Source organism: Acomys russatus, chromosome 22 (assembly GCF_903995435.1).
Source record: "Acomys russatus chromosome 22, mAcoRus1.1, whole genome shotgun sequence".
NCBI lineage: Eukaryota > Metazoa > Chordata > Mammalia > Rodentia > Muridae > Acomys > Acomys russatus.
Genome location: NC_067158.1, coordinates 1,129,012 through 1,148,576, shown reverse-complemented (window position 1 = coordinate 1,148,576; position 19,565 = coordinate 1,129,012). Strand labels below are relative to the sequence as shown.

General features: G+C 40.8%; 1 protein-coding gene across 3 annotated transcripts in view; it reads left to right on the top strand.

Moving 5' to 3' along the window:
- Nucleotides 1-2,495: 2,495 nt before the first annotated feature.
- Rtn4 (reticulon 4) overlaps nt 2,496-19,565 on the top strand; it is a 56,329-nt gene continuing 39,259 nt past the window's right edge. Inside the window, exons 1-3 of one of the 3 annotated variants that reach the window (XM_051165161.1) lie at nt 2,496-3,239; nt 14,792-14,848; nt 15,724-18,096. In XM_051165161.1, coding sequence (XP_051021118.1) covers nt 2,717-3,239; nt 14,792-14,848; nt 15,724-18,096 — 2,953 coding nt within the window. In that variant the 5' untranslated portion in view covers nt 2,496-2,716. The remainder of the gene's footprint in view (nt 3,240-14,791; nt 14,849-15,723; nt 18,097-19,565) is intronic. The other 2 variants (XM_051165162.1, XM_051165163.1) reach the window with 2 other exon arrangements.

Below are 19,565 nucleotides of genomic sequence, written 5' to 3'. Positions count from 1 at the left end.
CCAGTGTGGGGGAACCCACTCTGAGCTTCAGATCTTCCAATATGTAGACAAGAATGTGCCCATCTCTGGCCCTTTAACTTTTCAAGAGGCACCTGTGATAGAAGGCAAACTTAGCATGTTCCATATGAGGTTAGTACCAATGAAGTGTTTTGCAAAGGCTTTTAATATTACAGAACCGGAGTAGCCTATTTTTCTGAGTAGTGACCCTTTCTTTACCTGGAAATGTATAAAAACACTTTGTATCTGCTTTGTTTGGTGTTTTAATAGAGTACATACCCAACACATATTCTTGTACAAACCAATAAGACATAAAATGCAAACCCAAACTGGATGACATTTCAATTAACTTCTGCTGTGTAAATGAATCACCTAAAAAGCCAGTGGTTTAAGACTACAGCGATTCATTAGTTTTCATGACTGTACCCTCTGGGATGAACTCATATTTTTGAGAGAATAGCACTATGGCTGGGATAACTAGGTGTCTCTTTCCATGTCTCTCTCTTGTCTTCCAGAGTGAATACTAGCAGAACGCGTATGATTATGCTGTGTGTACGTGCGTGCACCATGCAGGCGCCTGGCTTCTGAGGAAATCATAAGAGGGGCTTTGTATCTGCTGGAACTGGAGTTGTGGACAGGTGGGAGTCACCACGTGGGTGCTCACACTCACCCATCTTACCCACCACATGTTTGGGTTCCAGGGAAGAGGCCATTAGAGGGCGAAGCAACCCCTGCGACTGAAGTCACAGTGACTATGAGTTGCTTGGGTGCTGGGAACAGAACTCAGCTTCTGTAAGAGTTATTGCTGGCTATTCCTCCAGCAACCTTCCCAGCTCCCCCACCATAGTCTTTTCAATACTTAAATCTAGGGTAATGTTAATTTGTTGGGAAGAAGAATTTGCTTAAAGAACCAACAATTTCCCCCATGGCAGTCAAATCTCTTAATCATTAGAATATTGCATTTAAAAGTTTCAACAAGCTGCTTCAAAAAGAACACAAGTAAACTTGATAATATATTTTACTCATCCCCATATATCCAGAATACTGTCAGTGTCAACATAAGACCAGATTCTGGGGGTGCAGTGTGTATTTTATTCACACAGCACAGTTCAATGTCAGTAGCCACAAGCAGCCAGTCATTAAAGTGCTGGACGGTGCACATGCAGACTGAACATTTGGAACACAGGCAGTGCTCTCTCCAGGCCTCCAGAGTAGGCATACCCCAGGATTTTGTTTTTATTTTTTAAGGCGTATCAGAAAGATAAAAGGATTCTCTGAAACTCTGGGTGTAAATTCCTCTATGGTCTCCAACCATTTTCTTAAGCGGGAGGGAGGGAGGAATGGGAGGATACAAGGGATGGGCTAACATCCCTTTTTTTATTATTAATTTGAATAAATTAATAATAAAAAAAGGAAAAAAAAAAAGAAAGTTAAAAAAAAAAAAAGTGCAGCTTTGGAAAAAAGTACATCTTGGGCCTAAAATAAAATTTTAAGTCATGAAAAGGAATCCCAGGAAATGGAACCAACTTAACACATCTATGAACAGATGAATAGAGAAGACAGAAGCTAGGTACATCCCAGCATTTCAAACCAGTGAGTGTCGGGCTTCCTCACTCCCAGGAAGCCTGAATCATCCCAAGTGTTGATTCATCGGCCTAAGGTGACTGAAAAGAAGTGAACCATTTTGCCTTCCAAGGCATCTATTTCAACGTCCCTCCCCCCCTCCCTTTCTGGTGACTCATTCTCCTTGCACTTTAGAATCCACCAGAAGGGAAGGCCAAAAGACCTCTTTGGAAGAAGAGGGTTCTAGCAGTGAGCCCCAGGGCTCCAGATAACCTAGCATGGCCCTTTTGTCTATCTCACTCCAGACCTGTAGTTTAGAAAGGGAGTGAACGTGAAACTGTCAAACAAACAAACAAACAAAAAATGGGGGGAAGGTGTTTTTTGTTTGTCCTCGTTTGAGGTGGTAGTTATGAGTTGGGAGCTTGTCTGAAAATGTCTTTTATTTTAGAGACCCTAAGGCCTAATTCAGTCTTGTTAGTACCTTTCCTCACTGTGTCCTTTTCGGGGAGGAAACTTTCCACTCCTAGGTCCCCGGGGTAACGCCCTTCCGCAGGCTGGTTGGAAAACTCTCCAAATCCTCAGGCCCGCAGCCCGCCCCTTTTCGCAGCACCATAGACTAAAATCCAGCTGTAGGCAAGGCCAAGTCCCCACCCCGATCCGCATCTACTCTAGGTGGGGGCGGGTCCCAGCTCTAAGCCCCGCCCTCCGAACGCCGCCAGCAAGGGGAGGAAGCGCGGCAGGCTCCGCCCACCCTCTATTGCTGTTGGACAAGTCCTTTGTCCATCTTCTTTATCCCGCAGCCTATTGGCTCTCTGTCTCCCGCGCCAGCCAGCCCTCCCCAGCCAGGAAGGTGAGTCACGCCAAGCTGGGCGGAGAGTCTGCTGGCCCCTCTCTCTCTCTCTCTCTCGCTTGTCTGGGCGGCGGCGACGACGACGACGGCGGCTGCAACTGGGGACTGGGCGGGTGGCGCATCTCGAGCTCGGAGGCAGGAGGAGCAGGAGTCTCATTGTTCCGGGAGCCGTCGCCCCTGCTGGTTCCTCGGCTCGGCCTGCCGGGCCCCTGTCCGTCTTGCCCAACCCCCACAACCGCCCGCGGCTCTGAGAAGAAGCGGCTCCGCGGCGGCAGCAGCTGCAGCATCATCGCCGACCCGCCAGCCATGGAGGACCTAGACCAGTCGCCTCTGGTCTCCTCGTCCGCGGACAGCCCGCCACGGCCTCCGCCGGCCTTCAAGTACCAGTTCGTGAGGGAGCCCGAGGACGAGGAGGACGAGGAAGAGGAGGAAGAGGAGGAGGAGGACGACGAAGAGGACCTGGAGGAGCTGGAGGTGCTGGAGAGGAAGCCGGCAGCCGGGCTGTCCGCCGCTCCGGTGCCGCCCACCGCTGCTGCTGCGCCGCTGCTGGACTTTGGGGGCGACCCGGTGCCCCCGGCGCCCCGCGGCCCGCTGCCGGCCGCGCCCCCCGCCGCCCCTGAGCGGCAGCCGTCCTGGGAACGGAGCCCCGCGGCGCCCGCGCCGTCCCTGCCGCCCGCTGCCGCAGTCCTGCCCTCCAAGCTCCCCGAGGACGACGAGCCTCCGGCCCGGCCCCCGCCCTCACCGCCCGCCGGCGCGAGCCCCCTGGCAGAGCCCGCCGCGCCCCCTTCCACGCCGGCCGCGCCTAAGCGCAAGGGCTCGGGCTCAGTGGGTGAGTGCGGCTCGCGCCCCTCCCTCTTTTGTGTCTTGGGCCGGGGGAGGGAGGGAGGGCGGGCAGGGCTGCTCCGGACCCTAGGGGCTTTGTCTGGGAGCGCCGGGGCGATGGCGCCCCCGCAGGCGGGAGGCGGGCAGAAGGGTGGGGCGGCCGCGGAAGCCTGGGTGGGGGGGGCCCTTCATTGTCTGTCCGGTGTTTCGGGGACCAAGTGCATCTCAGCCAAATCTCACGTTCTTCCTTCTGGTCCCCATTCCATCACTCTCCCGAAGTTAGGCACCACCGCTCTCAGCAGCTAGGTGTGTATCGAGGAACTAGGGCTATGGTTTCTTTAGGCTGGGCTGGCTTGGAGGTGGGGATGGAAAGGCTGTGGCCCCCTAGTCCTTTTATTTAAAGAACGGGCTTTCGTTGACCACTTCAGTTTCTCCTAGGGCCTGCCTTCCTGCCAGGCGTCGGGGGAGGGGGAAACCCCTTGCACTAATCCCCTCCCCCTCCTCTTACTGGTAGGGAATGGCCTTGCTGCCAACGTCTATACTGTGACCCAACTGCAGTGAAGGGAGAGCGCCTCCAGTGGCGTGGTTCCAGGAGAATTGGGAGGGAGAGACTTTTGGTGAAGTTCTGGCACCGCCCAGCTCATTTGGGCATAATGTGGTGACTCCTACACCAGCCAGAGAAACGAGATCTGGGCATCGTGTTCCAATGGGCGCAGTTTGCCAGGGCGGTAAAATAAATTGTCAAGTGTTAATGTGCATCTCTCAGCCTCTAAATACATCGCAATTGACTCTTAGAGAAAAGGCAAAATGGTTGACCTTAGAAAAGAGGAAACCTGTGGATTCCTGGTCAGGACTTGGCTGGTTGAAATTGTGGTAGATTTATCCTGAGATATTATGAAACGTTTTGAGACAGATGTTTCATATATTGGTTAGAAGTGTTAGTTTTTGTAAATAATATGATTTAGATCGACAATATACAGGTCTGTAGTTTCCAAGGTATTGTATGTTCTAATTTTTAAGGGAACATTGTTTTATTACCTTTTTTATTTTGGAAAGGAAAAATAAAATTTCATAAAGAGCAAGACTGCATAGTAAGTAGCTTATTGTTTTGGGAAATAGTGTCTTCTAGCAGTAAGACCCCCCTTTTTTTGTAAGTTATAGTAAAAAATTAAGTGGTATAACTACCTGCTAGGAAACTTTCACAACATTGCAAGATTTAGGAGGTTTCATTTTCTAGAAAAATAATATCACCTTGAGAGCACACTTTTTTTTTTTTTTTTAAACAACTAACTTCTATCACAATGGAGAAAATGAACCAATAGCGATATTTCTGGATAACAATTCATTATGGGCATGCTCAAAGGCACTGTTCAAAAACAATTACTACAGTGAAGAATTTAGAAGGTGGAGAACTACCTTCGTTTTCCACTTTTCTTAACTTTTTTTTGAGGGGAAACTAAAGTATAAAAACTAAAGTATTAAAAATTTAAACTGGAAGCCGGGTGTGGTGGCACACGCCGCCTTTAATCCCAGCACTCGGGAGGCAGAGGCAGGTGGATCACTGTGAGTTCGAGGCCAGCCTGGTCTACAAAGTGAGTCCAGGACAGCCAAGGCTATACAGAGAAACCCTGTCTCAAAAAAAAAAAAAAAAAAAATTTAGACTGGAAATGTAATGATTGGCCAAAGTACTTTTCATCTTCTATACCTGTGTGGAAGCAAGAGAATAGCACTGCCCTTTGAACGCTGAGGGGACTCAGGAAACGACAGTATTTTCTTGAAATATTGACTGTTACCATATTAAGTTAGAAGACAAAGGAGAATATTGCCTATCTAGGCATTCTGTACTGATTATATTTATTTGGAAACTTCATTCTTTTTATTGAACACAAGAATGGTGAATGTGGTCGTTGATAGTTAAATAATTTCAGTCTATCTAGAGTTCTTAGTGCACTGAAGCTGAACCCTGTTATCGATTACCTAGGACACTTTACCTTACTAAGCAAAGCACTGTTTTAGCCTTCAAGGGTGTGGCAGTGAAGAAGACCCATGCTTCTCTCATGGGAGTAATATACAAAATAAGCACATTAAAAATGAGCTAAAAATGATGGTATTATGAGTAATATAACAGCTTGAAGGAATGAGAATAACTGAAATATGTGGGCCCTTTTTAAGGTTGCTTGATGATAGGAAAAATAACTTGAGGTTTGAGCTGCAAAGAAGAAAAAATTTTAACGAATTCCTAGGGCAAAGGCCCCAAGGCAGGAGTGAGCTGTTTATTAAGTACAAGAAAATTGTGGCAGAGTGCAGAGGTGGTTTAGATCAGGCAATTAAGAGCCTCTTCAGGCCATGGTAAAAAGTATGACTTTAAAAAAAATAGTTATTTGGAGGTGGAGAGGTGTATCAACGTTTTAGAGCACTGTCTTTTTCCAGAGATCCTGAGTTCAATTCCCAGCAACCACATGGTGGCTCATAACGATCTGTACTGGGATCTGATGCCCTCTTCTGGCATGTAGCAGGTGTACATGCAGATAGAGCACTCACACAAAAAATAAAAATAGTTATTTTAGGAATACGTTACTTAAACCATTTGTTGTGATATTGGAGTACAAATGTAGTTTTGAAGGCTCATTGCGAGGATTAATGAGAATAAAGACAAAGATGAGAAACATTCAGTACATGGTGAGACAAACTGGAAGAGGGACTATGGCTCCTTAGGACCTGTGTTTAACTTTCCCATTTACATTCATTTTTAGTGAACTCTCACATCCTTTAGTTAGTAAGTTATAATTTTTCTCATTGCTGTTGTGCTCAGTCTCTCCATTGTAATGTAGTAATTGATACTAAGACCTGCACCTTTTATTTGATGACCATTTTTCTTGGAAGAATGGTTCACTTATTCTAACACACTTAGAAATTGAATTGAGAGACGTGCAAACATCAGTTAAGATGACTAAACTGACCTGAAACATTGGCAGTGTGAAAGTGACTGAAGTGTGTGAGATAGGTTGGTTGGGATTCTGAATTTTATTATCATACTTTAGCTCATATTCTGCCATCCAAAGCTGCTCTTATATCATGAAACCAAAATTGTTCTTCCAAAAAAAAGAAAGAAAGATGATGTGTACATATATGGTATGTACATGTGCCAGGAATGAGAAGAGAGCATCTCTTGTTGAGTACAGTTCTTTTAGATGTTGTTGGTACTCAGCTTGATAATGAGATGTTATGAGTTGTATAGTCTGCTTTATTTAGCTTCAAAAGAAAAGAGATTCATTTAGCTTCTAGTTATGGAGATTTCAAGGCATGGCATCACCATCAGCTTGGCTGTGGTAAAAACCTTGTGGTAGGTCTTAGCACAGTGAAGAGCCTGTGCTAGAGGACCACAATTACATGATGAGATGGGAAACATGGAGGAGGCAGAAACCAGTCTTGGCCTTTTGGAACCATCATCTTGTGAGAACTCAGGTTCTATTAGAACTACTTCCTTCGTTCTTCCTGGATGGAGTACCCCAAATTACAACCACTTCCCTGTAATCTGCTCTTTTCATCCCTGGGTATTGAATTGATGATTTTTTTTTTTTTTTTTAATATTTATGTATACAGTGCTCTGGCCGCATGTACACTTGCATGCCAGAAGAGGGCATCAGATCACACTATAGATGGTTGTGAGCCACCAGATGGTTGCTGGGAATTGAACTCAGGACCTCTGGAGGAACAGTCAGTGCCCTTAACCTCTGAGCCATCTCTCCAGCCCTGGTCTTCTGTTTGATAGTGAAGCCACATGGGACCCAAGTTTTTTACAGCACTTTCAAATAGTACTGAAATAATAACAGTAATATCTTTTCACTAGCTTTTCTATGTTGGACTCTTGCAGATTGTACCTCTGTTAGAAGTTTTTGGTTATCTGTTTACAGCTCTATGGAAAAGCATCTTTTTCACTTTGTATCAAAGCATCTGCAGAGGTCCTGGGGACATGGCTCAGTTATAGAGAATTGCCTCAAGGATACCACGGCAGAGGAGGGCATGTGGCACAAACCTTTAATCCCAACAGTCAGGGAGGCAGAGGCAGGCGGATCACTGTGAGCTTGAGGCCAGCTTGGTCTACAAAAGCAAGTCCAGGACAGTCAAGGCTACATAGAGAAAACTTGTCTCGAAATCCAAAAACTAAAAGAGAGGATACCAGGGCAGGAGTTTGATTTCTAGCATTGCAAAAACTGGCAACACTGCCACACCTCAAGTAATCAAAATAAATAGATGCAAAGAATGCCACAGATGCAAAGCACAGTGCTCCTCTCTTATCTCCGGTTTCACTTCATGAATTTAATTATTTGATGTCAAGATTCTAGAAATAACTCATTAGTTATTACCTAAATTACATGTTGATCTGATTAGGGTGATAAAATCTTATGTCACCCCCTCCTTAGCCAGGAGTATAAATTATTTCTTTTGCCCAGCATATGCATGCTCTATGTGCAACCTCTCAGTTTGTTTCTGAGATGCCTCCTTCACTACGGGATAAACTGGTGATTTCAGGTGAGCTTATATTCAAATGAGTAGTGAGATTAGCAAAGCTGTAAAGTTACTTCCCTTGATGAAAATGTAAAAATTTATCATAAGTGTATATGCATGTGGGAAAAAAAATGAGTTTATTCAGAGTTTATTACTGTCTTTTCTGGGGATATATCTCCTGGTTGATGGAGAGTCTATGACCCTTATTTCACTTAATAATGGCTCCTATGTGCAAGAGTAGTGGTGTTGGCACTTCTCATAAGCATAATGGTGAAAGTACAAACAAACAAACAAAAAAAACCCACCAAAACCCAACAAAACAAACAAACACCCTTGGAGAATAAAAAATGACCATATTCATATAGCTGTTATTAGTTATAATATCTTGCCTTGCCTGGTTTATATGTATAAACTGAACTTGATCATAGCATGTAGTGTAGGAAAAGCATAGTATATACAGAATCAAGTATTATTTCAATTTCAGGTTCCACTGGCAATAGTAACTAGTATCTCATAAATAAGGGGACGGCTGCATTTAATCACTTCTGCTCCCATAGTACGTAGCTTTTTTGTTGCAAACATAGGCACTGTAGTATAGAATATATCCATTCAAGTAAAATTTCTAGGTCAGAGGATACTCTTATTTACAGTGTTGGATGCTAACAAATTACCCATCAGAGAGGTGATATAGCTTATATTGCTAACAACATTGTGTTAAAGTACTAGTTTTTTCTTAAGCCTTTATCAACATAGCGCACTGAAAAACTGGCAAATGGTTTATATTTAATGTTATAATTTACATTTGTAAATATTCTGCATAGGCTTAGGTTGTCAAAATGTTTTTTTATAATCACTACCTTTGCCTATTTGAGTTTTGATTTTATGGCTGCTGGATCCCTTGAGCTTATCATAAGTTAGCTTAAATTATTTTGTATGTATGGCTGTTTTGCCTGCATGTATGTCTGTGTATAACTTGCATGCACAGAGGCCAGAAGAGGATGTGGGAATCCTTGAAACTGGTTATTGTGAGCTGCCATGTGGGTGCTGGGAATCAAACTCCTCTAGTGCTTTGAAAGAGCAGCCAGTGCTCTTAACTGCAGAGCCATTTTTTCCCCTAGCCCAGATGATTAAGTTTACAGAGGCTTTCTAGAATTTTTTTATTGTTAGTAGTTTTATGATTATATTTTAATAGGCTGATTAGTTTGCTGCTTAGTTTGTTCTGGAGTGTGAGGTTTACTGATAGAACTTTCATGATTAGCTCCATTTATTGTATCTCTTTGAACTATTATGGAAATATCCTCTGTTCTGCTCTGCTTTGTCTATAAACAAGGACCAAGTTGTTATAACTTGAAAATAAAATCCTTCGTGACAGAGCTTTTTCAGTCTCTTTCCTGGATATTTATATATGTACAATTTTACTGCTTTAAAAAAATATTAATCTGGATGCTTCTGTTGTTAGACTTTAGTAGGTTATATTATATTTATAGGTTAATCTTAGATAATTGATAATTGTTTTTCTACAAACAAGGTTTATTTTTAATGTATAGATTAAAAAATTAACTTGTTAGATGGCTTTATTTACTTTATTCGTGTGTGTTTGTGCGCGCGCGTGTGTGTGTGTGTGTGTGTGCACATAACACCCATGCACATGTTCATGCACGATGTGGATGTGAGAATGTGGGAGGTCAGCAGACAACTTTGTGGAGTTGGTTGTTACCTTCACCTTCAGTCAGGTTGTTATACTCGACCCTCTTAGCCATCTCATCATACTAAGATTTTGCTTAGTATGAAACATTTGAAGTACTGGATTATGTAGTTGTTTAACTGTTTAGTTCCCACAGATCATAGGATGACTAAAAAAGAAAGATTTCCAAAGCCATTGTTTTTTTCTGTTGGAAAAAAACCCCAGTGTTTTGTGCTCTTGAAGTAAGAGCTGCATCCCTGACACGCGAGGTCAGGAACTCCAGTGTCGGCAGGACACGCACATGCACATGTAGGCAAAAACACTCACACACATAAAAACATTTTAGAAATGGAAAAGGTCATTTAAACATTATAGATTGCATAGATCTTAAGTACTTGTTTTGACAGATGCCCATCCTTTTGATTCTGTGGAAATGTAGAATTTATTCATTCCTTGAGAAAGCTCTCATGAGTCCTCACTGGTGAGGTCTGTAGTTCATTTTGGACATTATCCTACACCTCCACTGTAATTCCTTCCCAGCCACTATTGATTCTTTTGCTATCGATTGTTCTTATTGTTTGTTTTTGTGGAGCATTGCAGATGTGGGATCATGATGCATAACTTTTGTTTCTGTGTCTGGATATTTGCTTCAAATATGATATTTTTATATCAATGATTTTTTTTTTAAGGTATCAGTAATGAGGTTTTGTTTTTGTTTGTTTTGTTTTTAATCCTAAGTGGTATTCTATAAGAATATATGACAGTTTAGTCACTTGCCTTTTGTTGGACATGCTTTTGGCTATTTTGAACAAAAGAATGTTAACATTTTATAGATATTTTTGTAGGTATTCAGTTTCTCTTGAGAAAATATTTGAATATTGCTGGGTCATCAGCCAAACTGTTTTCCAGGGTGAGCACTCTGTCAACAGCTAAGGATTCTGTTGGCTCTATATTCTTACCAAGATTGGATATTAACAGTCTTTTCAATTTTGACCTTTTAGTGATATGTAGTACTTTTCTCACTGAACCTGGCAGGCCTGGAATTCTCAGAGATCTGACTGCATCTGCCTCCTAAGTGCTGGGACGAATGGCCTGTGTTACCATGCCCAGCTCATTTTAGCTTTTGTTTGTTTGTTTGTTTGGTTGGTTGGTTTTTGAGACAAGGTTTCTCTTATAGTCCTGGCTGGACTTGCTTTGTAGACCAGGCTGGCCTCAAACTCATAGCTATCCACCTGCCTCTGCCTCCTGAGTGCTGGGATTAAAGGTCTGGGCCACCACTACCCAGCTACCTTTTCTTTTTACAAGTAATATTTACTTAGTGCGAGCTAAAACATCTTTCTCTACTTCAAAATTGCTTTTTTCATCTAGATGTTTAATAGTATTCGTTGCTGTGCTTGTCTTGTATTAAGCTCTATTTTGAATTAAACTTTGCTTATGGGATATGAGGTGAGTTAGCTGGCCAAAGAGAGACCTGATGCCTGCCTGCCCAAAACAGAAAGGACGCACTATAGCAACGACAGTCGGTAGCTTTATTAGGCTTTATTACAGGGGAGGACTTTTGAGCTGAGTGAAAATGAAATTTTTATACTACAAAGTGAGTATATGTGTTCTTTGTTGTAGAGGACACTGGTGCTATTTTCTAAGACCTGTTCACGGTAGCACAGTCTTTGAAAAGCTAGAAATACACACAGCCAGGCAGTGTCCAGGCTTTCCACTCTTAAAATGTGTGGAATCCAAAGAAACCCATAGAGAACTATTTCTTGATTCTTTGAATTAATGAACGTTGATGTCTATTGATTTCAGGATAGAAATTTTTATGTCTCTTGTTAGATTTGTGACTAAGCATTTTAGGTCTTTATTGCTGTTATGATACTTCCCCTCCCCCCAAGATAGGTGTAATGGTGCGCACCTTTAATCTTAGTTCTCAGGAGGCAGAGGCAGGCAGATAGATCTCTGTGAGTTCAAGGCCAGCCTTGGCTACACGCAAAGTCCCAGGACAGCCGGAACTACATAGTGAGGCCCTGTCTCAAGTTTTTTCCCCACCATGTTTGTTCCTATTATATGGAAATGTAGTTTGAATTTTGTGTGTTATCTTTGAACCTGCCTTACACCCTTGATATGTTTGCTTTCTTTCTAGAAGTGTGTGCCCATTTTGGGTCCAGTTGTATATTTTGAGTATTTTTTTTGCATCAAATCTTCCAGCATTGTCTGACCTGCACAGTATTCATTTTGCTGACAGATTTGGACTAAGCATTTGCTGAGGTTTGTGCATGTGCAGTGTAGTTCCATAGCAAGATTGAGTTCCTCCTCTTGGAGTTGCGAGCCAAGGAGTGTTTTAAGAGCCCCAGGATGGCCTGTTTGTTGTCCAGTGTCTCAAGGTAGTTTTTCATATATTTTGCCCTATTTTACTTATGTTGTAGTTGTGCTGGTATTACAGGCATACACACCAATGGTTAGCTTTCGTTTCATTCAGTAAAATTTGGTGCTCTGAGTACTTCTTAGAAAAGAAGTTTTTCCTCTTTTTATAAGCTTAATTAGTGTATATGTAAACTTCCTCAGAAATGCAGTATTGCATTTTAAAAAAATTTACCACAGTCTTCCTAATTATACTCATTCATATGCAAAAGTGAGGATCTTTTACAGAAAATGACTTAACATCAACAGCTGTTTTTTAAAACAAGAAATACTCTTAGGCATTTTTAGACTGAAATTCCTAACCCCTTCTGCAGCAGTTTGAGATGGATACTCATGTTGTTTTACAAGTGAGGGACTGATGAGGAAAGCTGGAAAACAACTTCCCAGGCCATACATGCGCATAGTAGACCTGAGATCTGAGTCCATTTCTACCCATAGTCCTCCATTGCTCTGTTTTGTGATCAGTTCTGGATGAGTCCAAGTTTACATAATGAGGATTTGTTTTTTAAATTAATGTTTGAAACACCAACTTAAAAGCCTTGGTTACTTGGCCAAATGCCAAATTTTTCTATGGAAAAGATTCTGGTACTAGATAAAAATGAGACACATTTAAAGAGATCCTTGGAAAATTTGGCACAATTTTTAATTTGTTTTGTCTCTAGTTTTAACAGTAGCTTCTGAGCCAGTGACTTCTAAATATATTATGTAGAAGGCACCATTCTGTTAAAGAATTTTGTAATAGGTCCATCTAATTGAATACTTTGGTTCTGCCTTTTGATCCCAAACCCATCCATCTATCCCTTTTTTTTTCTTCCTTTCTTTTTCCTTTTGTTTTTGTTTTTATACTCAATATCACTGAAAATTATCTTTGTTGGCTTGGCATAAGCTGTACACACTTGGGAAGAGAGCCTTAAATGCAGGGCTGTCTATATTAAGTTGGCCTGTGAGGCCTGCCTGTACAGGATTGTCTTAGTTAATTGATGTGGGAGGACATAGCCCAGTGCAGGTGGCACCATGCCTTAGGCAGAGCTTCCTGAAATTTCTAAGAGGGCAGAAATGGAGCTGAGCGTAAGCATGCATGTAAACAGTGCTCCCCCCCTTTTTTTTTTCTTTTTTTTTCCTGTTGCCTGGGTGTGATGTGACTAGCTGCTTGACCTTCCTGCTGTGACTTCCCTACTCTTTAGGACTGTAACCTGGAGTTGTAAGATAAATGAATTCTTTCTTCCCCAAGTTGCTTTTGTTAGGGTATTTTATCATAGCAAAGGAAAAGGAGAGTTACATAACAATCAGTAAAAACGTATACATGTATACTGTAGAAAATTTCCTAAGGCATTGCTGTCTTTCTGTTTTGGGTGAATATTCTTTCCTACCTAGTCATAGTTTTAGGTTATAAGAGCTTATAGATTTTATTGTTTTTAGTGTTGTGATGATGCCTTTTGTTTGTGATCAGTTACTTTTACCTATGGTGTTGAAACTGGTCTTGAACTTGTGAACTCAAGTGATTCTCCCTTCTGAAGGCTCCTGAGTAAGTTGGGACTGTAGGTGTACACTACCATGACTAGCTTACACAGAGACACTTTCAACATATTTCCATTTTTTTTTTCTCACCATCTATCTCATGTAAGAATACTTACAAAATATGGCATTGTGCCCTGTGGAGATTTAGTCACAAATTATTTGACATTATGAAATTAGCTTCCCTATTTATCAAGGGGACTTGGAAGATAAGTCCATATTCATGTTAGCTATGTACATCTCTTTTATCTGTTTTAATCAGCCTTCTCTGCCTTGTATTTCCTGGAAGAAGTGTCTTTCCAAATTTATTGGGTCCTCTTTCTTTTTGTACCTTGAATTATTTCAAGTAGTCTTGTGCTAGAGTCTTTTTCTAGTATAAAACAGAAGATCTTTAGTTTTCTGAACCTTGTAACCACAGGTACAAAATGATATTATATACAGAGTTAACACTAATAAAAATGTATCATCTACTTGAATTGACTGTACAAAATGTAAAGTGGGTAATTTAAACAACAGACATTTCTCACAATGCGAGAGATTTGAGAAGATTGAATTCAACTTGTCAGTAGGTGGATTTTATTGTGAGGCCGCCTCTTCCTTCCTAGGCATGGTCTCTGTCTCCTCTTGTAATAATCGCTTTGGGGCAGAGCCTCACATTCAGAACCTCATCTAACTCACATCTAATGTAGAAGTTAAAGATTCAACACAGGAAATGTGGACAGGGCACAAACATTGCCGTATTTCATATAATAGGAAAGAAAAACTGGAGCTAAATTATACAAATGCCTCATGCTAATCATAAGTACTTAGTTTTGTTGTTGAATTTTCTTCCTTCAATCTTATAAAGGAGGACTATAACCACCATTATGACAGTAGGGTGGTAAGTAAGGTAAATGTTAGGGTATAAAGTACTTAAACGAGAAGATAGCTAATGATAGTAAGAGGGGTTGATTTTCTTTCTGAGTGGCAGTTGGACAGTGGCACATATGACTGTCGTCAACACTGTACAGTGACTGTACAACTGCTTTTAAGAATGTAAGAGAAAATACATAATTCTCAGAAAGTGTTCTTTTAAATGGAACATACACTGGGAACAGTAAATCAGAGTTATTGATTGTATCATATTTAATCATTTAAAGTTACGATTGGAGTAGGACAAGACAATTTACCTAACTGCAAATATAAATAAAAGCCTTGGATGCAGTGTATTAAGTGATACTACTCTGTGGTCAAAATTCAGTATAAACATGCTTGTGTTGCCTCTTAAAAAATGACTAACATTTAGTCATATGTGAAAACTAGCTATTTCTAACTTCCTTTCTACCTTACTTGGCCTTTTGGTTAACTCATTATGAACCACCCCTGGCTTGTTCTCTGCCTTCACTTCTCTAGCCTGCTTGTATTTCTGCTGAGGTCGTATTCTGTTTGTTTTTCAGATGAGACCCTTTTTGCTCTTCCTGCTGCATCTGAGCCTGTGACACCCTCCTCTGCAGGCAAGTCCTTTCTTCCAGCTTTTGTCTCTGTATTCCACCTGTCACTTTAATGTTAACACAACAGAGTACTTTGGATTTACTGGAAATTAGCATTGGTCCAAGAATGTTGGTTTTTTTTTTTTTTAATACTGAAAACAAAATGAAACAAAGCCTAAATTTGCATTTTATATGCTACATCCAAGGGAGAGTTTGATTCCTAACTGGAATGATATAAGGAATTCTTGGACCCTTGATTTACATTTATATAATAACAATTCATGTTCTTCAAATAATTTGCCTTTGCTATAGCCACTGGCCTTTATGTAAAGGAATGCCTGTCTCTGGCTTTTGATAATCCAGTACCATGTCTAGTCTAAACAGCTGGTTATTCATCAAATCTTATTTTCTCTTTAAACTATTTAATAAGAGTACCTTTTTACAGTTAGTAACACCTGAGGCTTTTCTCAGATTTGATTTTTGTCTCTGCATAGTAGGTAACTGCCTCTGAAACTGCATGTTACTTTTTTAGGTACTTCAAATTAACTATATTTATAGGGTACATTCTTCATTGTTGCACGGTCAGGTCTAGCTAATTAGTATATCCATCATCTTAGATGTTTTTAATTTCTTTGTAGTGAGAGTATTTAGAGCTTTCACTTGGCTTTTATGTGGTAGACAACATATTATTACCTATGTTGTGCAATAGCCATGTGCCTTTAAAAATTGACAATAGTTAAATATTTTCAGTAATGATCCAAGTCTGTTTGTATTTAACTTATTAATATTTCACTTTAATAGTAAGTCTTTACTAACACTTTTATGAATCTGTCATAAATCTTGCATTATCTCTGAGAACACTGGCATTCTCTAATTTTCCTTTCTATCCATGACTACAGAAAAAATTATGGATTTGAAGGAGGAGCCAGGTAACACTGTTTCGTCTGGTCAAGAGGATTTCCCATCTGTCCTGCTTGAAACTGCTGCCTCTCTTCCTTCTCTGTCTCCTCTCTCAACTGTTTCTTTTAAAGAACACGAATACCTTGGTAACTTATCAGTGTCATCCGCAGGAGGAACGATTGAAGAGACCTTAACTAAAGCTTCTAAAGAGTTGCCAGAGAGGTCAACCAATCCATTTGTAAATAGAGATATAACAGAGTTTTCAGAATTAGAATATTCAGAAATGGGATCATCTTTCTACGGCTCCCCCAAAGGAGAGTCAGCCTTACTAGGAGAAAACACTAAGGAAGAGGTAATTGTGAGGAGTAAAGGCAAAGAGGATTTAGCTAGCAGTGCAGCCCTTCATAGTCCACAAGAGTCACCTGTGACCCTTACTAAAGTGGTTAATGAAGACAGAGTTATGCCTCCAGAAAAGACAAAGGACATTTTTAATGAAATGCAAAAGTCAGTGATAGCACCTATGAGGGAAGAGTATGCAGACTTTAAGCCATTTGAACAAGCATGGGAAGTGAAAGATACATATGAGGGAACTAGGAATGTGCTGGCTGCTAGAGGAAATACAGAAAGTAAAGTGGACAAAAAATGCTTTGAAGATAGCCTGAGCCTGGAACAAAAACGTCCTGGGAAAGATAGTGAAAGCAGCAATGACGATGCTTCTTTCCCCAGTACACCAGAGCCCGTGAAGGATGGCTCCAGAGCGTACATCACGTGTGCTTCCTTTACCTCAGCAGCTGAAAGCACTGCAGCAAATACTCTCCCTCTGTTAGAAGATCATACTTCAGAAAATAAAACGGATGAAAAAAAAATAGAAGAAAGGAAGGCCCAAATTGTAACAGAAAAGACTAGCCCCAAAACATCAAACCCTTTCCTTGTAGCAGTACAGGATGCTGAGGCAGATTATGTCACAACAGATAACTTATCAAAGGTGGCAGAGGCAGTAGTGGCAAGCGTGCCTGAAGGTCTAACCCCAGATTTAGTACAGGAAGCTTGTGAAAGTGAACTAAATGAAACTACAGGTACAAAGATTGCTTATGAAACAAAAATGGACTTGGTCCAAACCTCAGAAGCTATACAAGAATCACTTTTCCCCACAGCACAGCTTTGCCCATCATTTGAAGAAGCTGAAGCAACTCCTTCCCCAGTTTTGCCTGACATTGTTATGGAAGCACCATTAAATTCTCTCCTTCCAAGTGCTGGTGCGTCTGTCGCGCCGCCGCCCAGTGTCCCCGCACGAGAAGCACCTCCTTCAGTTAGTTACGACAGTCCAAAGCTTGAGCCTGAGAACCCCCCACCATATGAAGAAGCCATGAATGTAGCACTAAAAGCTTTGGGAACAAAGGAAGAAGTTAAAGAGCCTGAAAGTATTAATGCAGCTGTTCAGGAAACAGAAGCTCCTTATATATCCATTGCATGTGATTTAATTAAAGAAACAAAGCTCTCTACTGAACCCAGTCCAGATTTCTCAAATTATTCAGAAATAGCAAAATTTGAGAAGTCAGTGCCTGATCACTCTGAGCTAGTAGAGGATTCCTCACCTGACTCTGAACCAGTTGACTTATTTAGTGACGATTCAATTCCTGAAGTCCCACAAACACAAGAGGAGGCTGTGATGCTCATGAAGGAGAGTCTCACTGAAGGATCTGAGGCAGTAGTTACACAACACAAATATCAGGAGAGACTTAGTGCTTCTCCTCAAGAGGTAGGAAAGCCATATTTAGAGTCTTTTCAGCCCAATTTACATATTATAAAAGATGCTACATCTAATGAAATTCCAGCATTGACCAAAAAGGAGAAATTTTCTTTGCAGATGGAAGAGCTTAATACTGCGATTTATTCACATGATGACTTGCTTACTTCTAAGGAAGACAAAATAAAAGAAAGTGAAACATTTTCAGATTCGTCTCCAATTGAGATAATAGATGAATTTCCTACGTTTGTCTGTGCTAAAGCTGATTCTTCTTCTAAATTAGGCCAGGAATACACTGACCTAGAAGTATGCAGCAAAAATGAAATTGCTAATGTCCAGAGTGGGACTGGTTCATTGCCTTGCTCAGAATTGCCCTGTGACCTTTCTTTCAAGAATCTAAGTCCTAAAGATGAAGTGCATGTCTCAGATGAATTCTCCAAAGATAGGTCCAATGTGTCCTTATTGCCTTCAAATGTTTCTGATTTGGGACCTCAAGCAGAACCGGGCGGCATAGTTAAGCCCAAAGTACATATGAAAGAAGCAGAGAAAAAATTTCCTTCCGATACAGAGAAAGAGGACAGACCACTGTCGGCCGTGTTTTCAGCAGAGCTGAGTAAAACTTCAGGTAATCAAGCCATGCACCGTCTCACCAACTTACTGGTTTACTGTGGAACACAAATAACATTTTATGACATACATTTATAGTGTCTAATACATCACATTGGTTAGAATCCTTTTTATTCAGTTAATAAAGTTTTGGTTTTATGAGGTTAGAAAGATAGCTCAGTAGTTAAGAGCACTTGCTGTTGTTTTATCCTCTAGATAGACCAAGTTCACTTCCCAGCACCCACATGGTCACTCACAACCAGCTGTACCTCTAGTTCTAGGGGATCTGATACCCATATGGGCACCAGACATATGTAATGCATAGATGTACATGCAGGTTAACACGCATGCACACACACACACACACACACTTAAAATATAATTATGAAAAAAGTTTTCCTTCCAGAGAGGTATGGAGGTACAATATCTATAATGTCACCTGCATGCTGGACTCTAAGGCAGGAGGATTATTGTGACTTTGTCTCAAAAGAATAAGAGTACAAAAAAGTTTTGTGTTATTTCTACCCACTTCACTTCTATTCAACAGCATCCTTTTTTTCATCCTTGCTGTTAGCTTTTTCATAGTTAACATTTCATCATGGAACCAGGAGAGAAAATTAGTAAAATTATCTTCCTCATGCATTTTTTTTCCTTCGGTGTTTCCCGGTGACATGACAAGCAGGGGGTATTAAAGCAGTATTTTCAGATGTGTTCATTTTTGTCTTTGAAATGTTCTCATATCAAATTTGTGAAGCATGACTATCTCTGTAGCATGCTTTTAGTATTTATTTATTTATTGATTGGTTTTTCAAGACAGGCTCTCTGTGTTAGCCTTGGCTGTCCTGGACTCTCTTTGAAGACCAGGCTGGCCTTGAACTCACAGCAATCTATCTGCCTGCCTCTGTCTCCCGAGTGCTGGGATTAAAAGTGTGCACCACCATGCCTGGCTGCTTTTAGTATTTAAATTGTTTTTCTAGTGAGAGGTATGAGGCTAGAATACTAAGTATAGACTTTTTTTCAGGAAAGTGATTATTGAAGCGTGCTATCAATTTATGAAAAGCTCAGATTTTCCACTTATACTTTTGACTCACCATTTACTATGCTTGTTTTGCACATAATATTTTCTTGACATTCTTTTAGCTGTGTTCTATTACATATGTAGCAATTGTGTTGTATTTACTGAGTATACTTACATATTAGAGATGGCTAATATCAGACTAGTATAGAAATTAATTCTGTTACAGAGGAGATTCTGAATATTTAGATAATGAGTTGAGCATGGAGATTTCCTGTTTGATGGAAGGACAGTGAGGCAAGAGAGTTGAGAATAATACGAATAAAGTAGTTGGAAATCACTGAAATGATGGGCTGGCATGCAGGCAGAAGTGAGTAGGATGTTGATAGAAAGAAGAGTAGTAGATCAAGTGAATTCGAGGTCCAATTTAAATCTTAAGAACCAAAAGTGGTAGGAATAAAAATATGACTCTT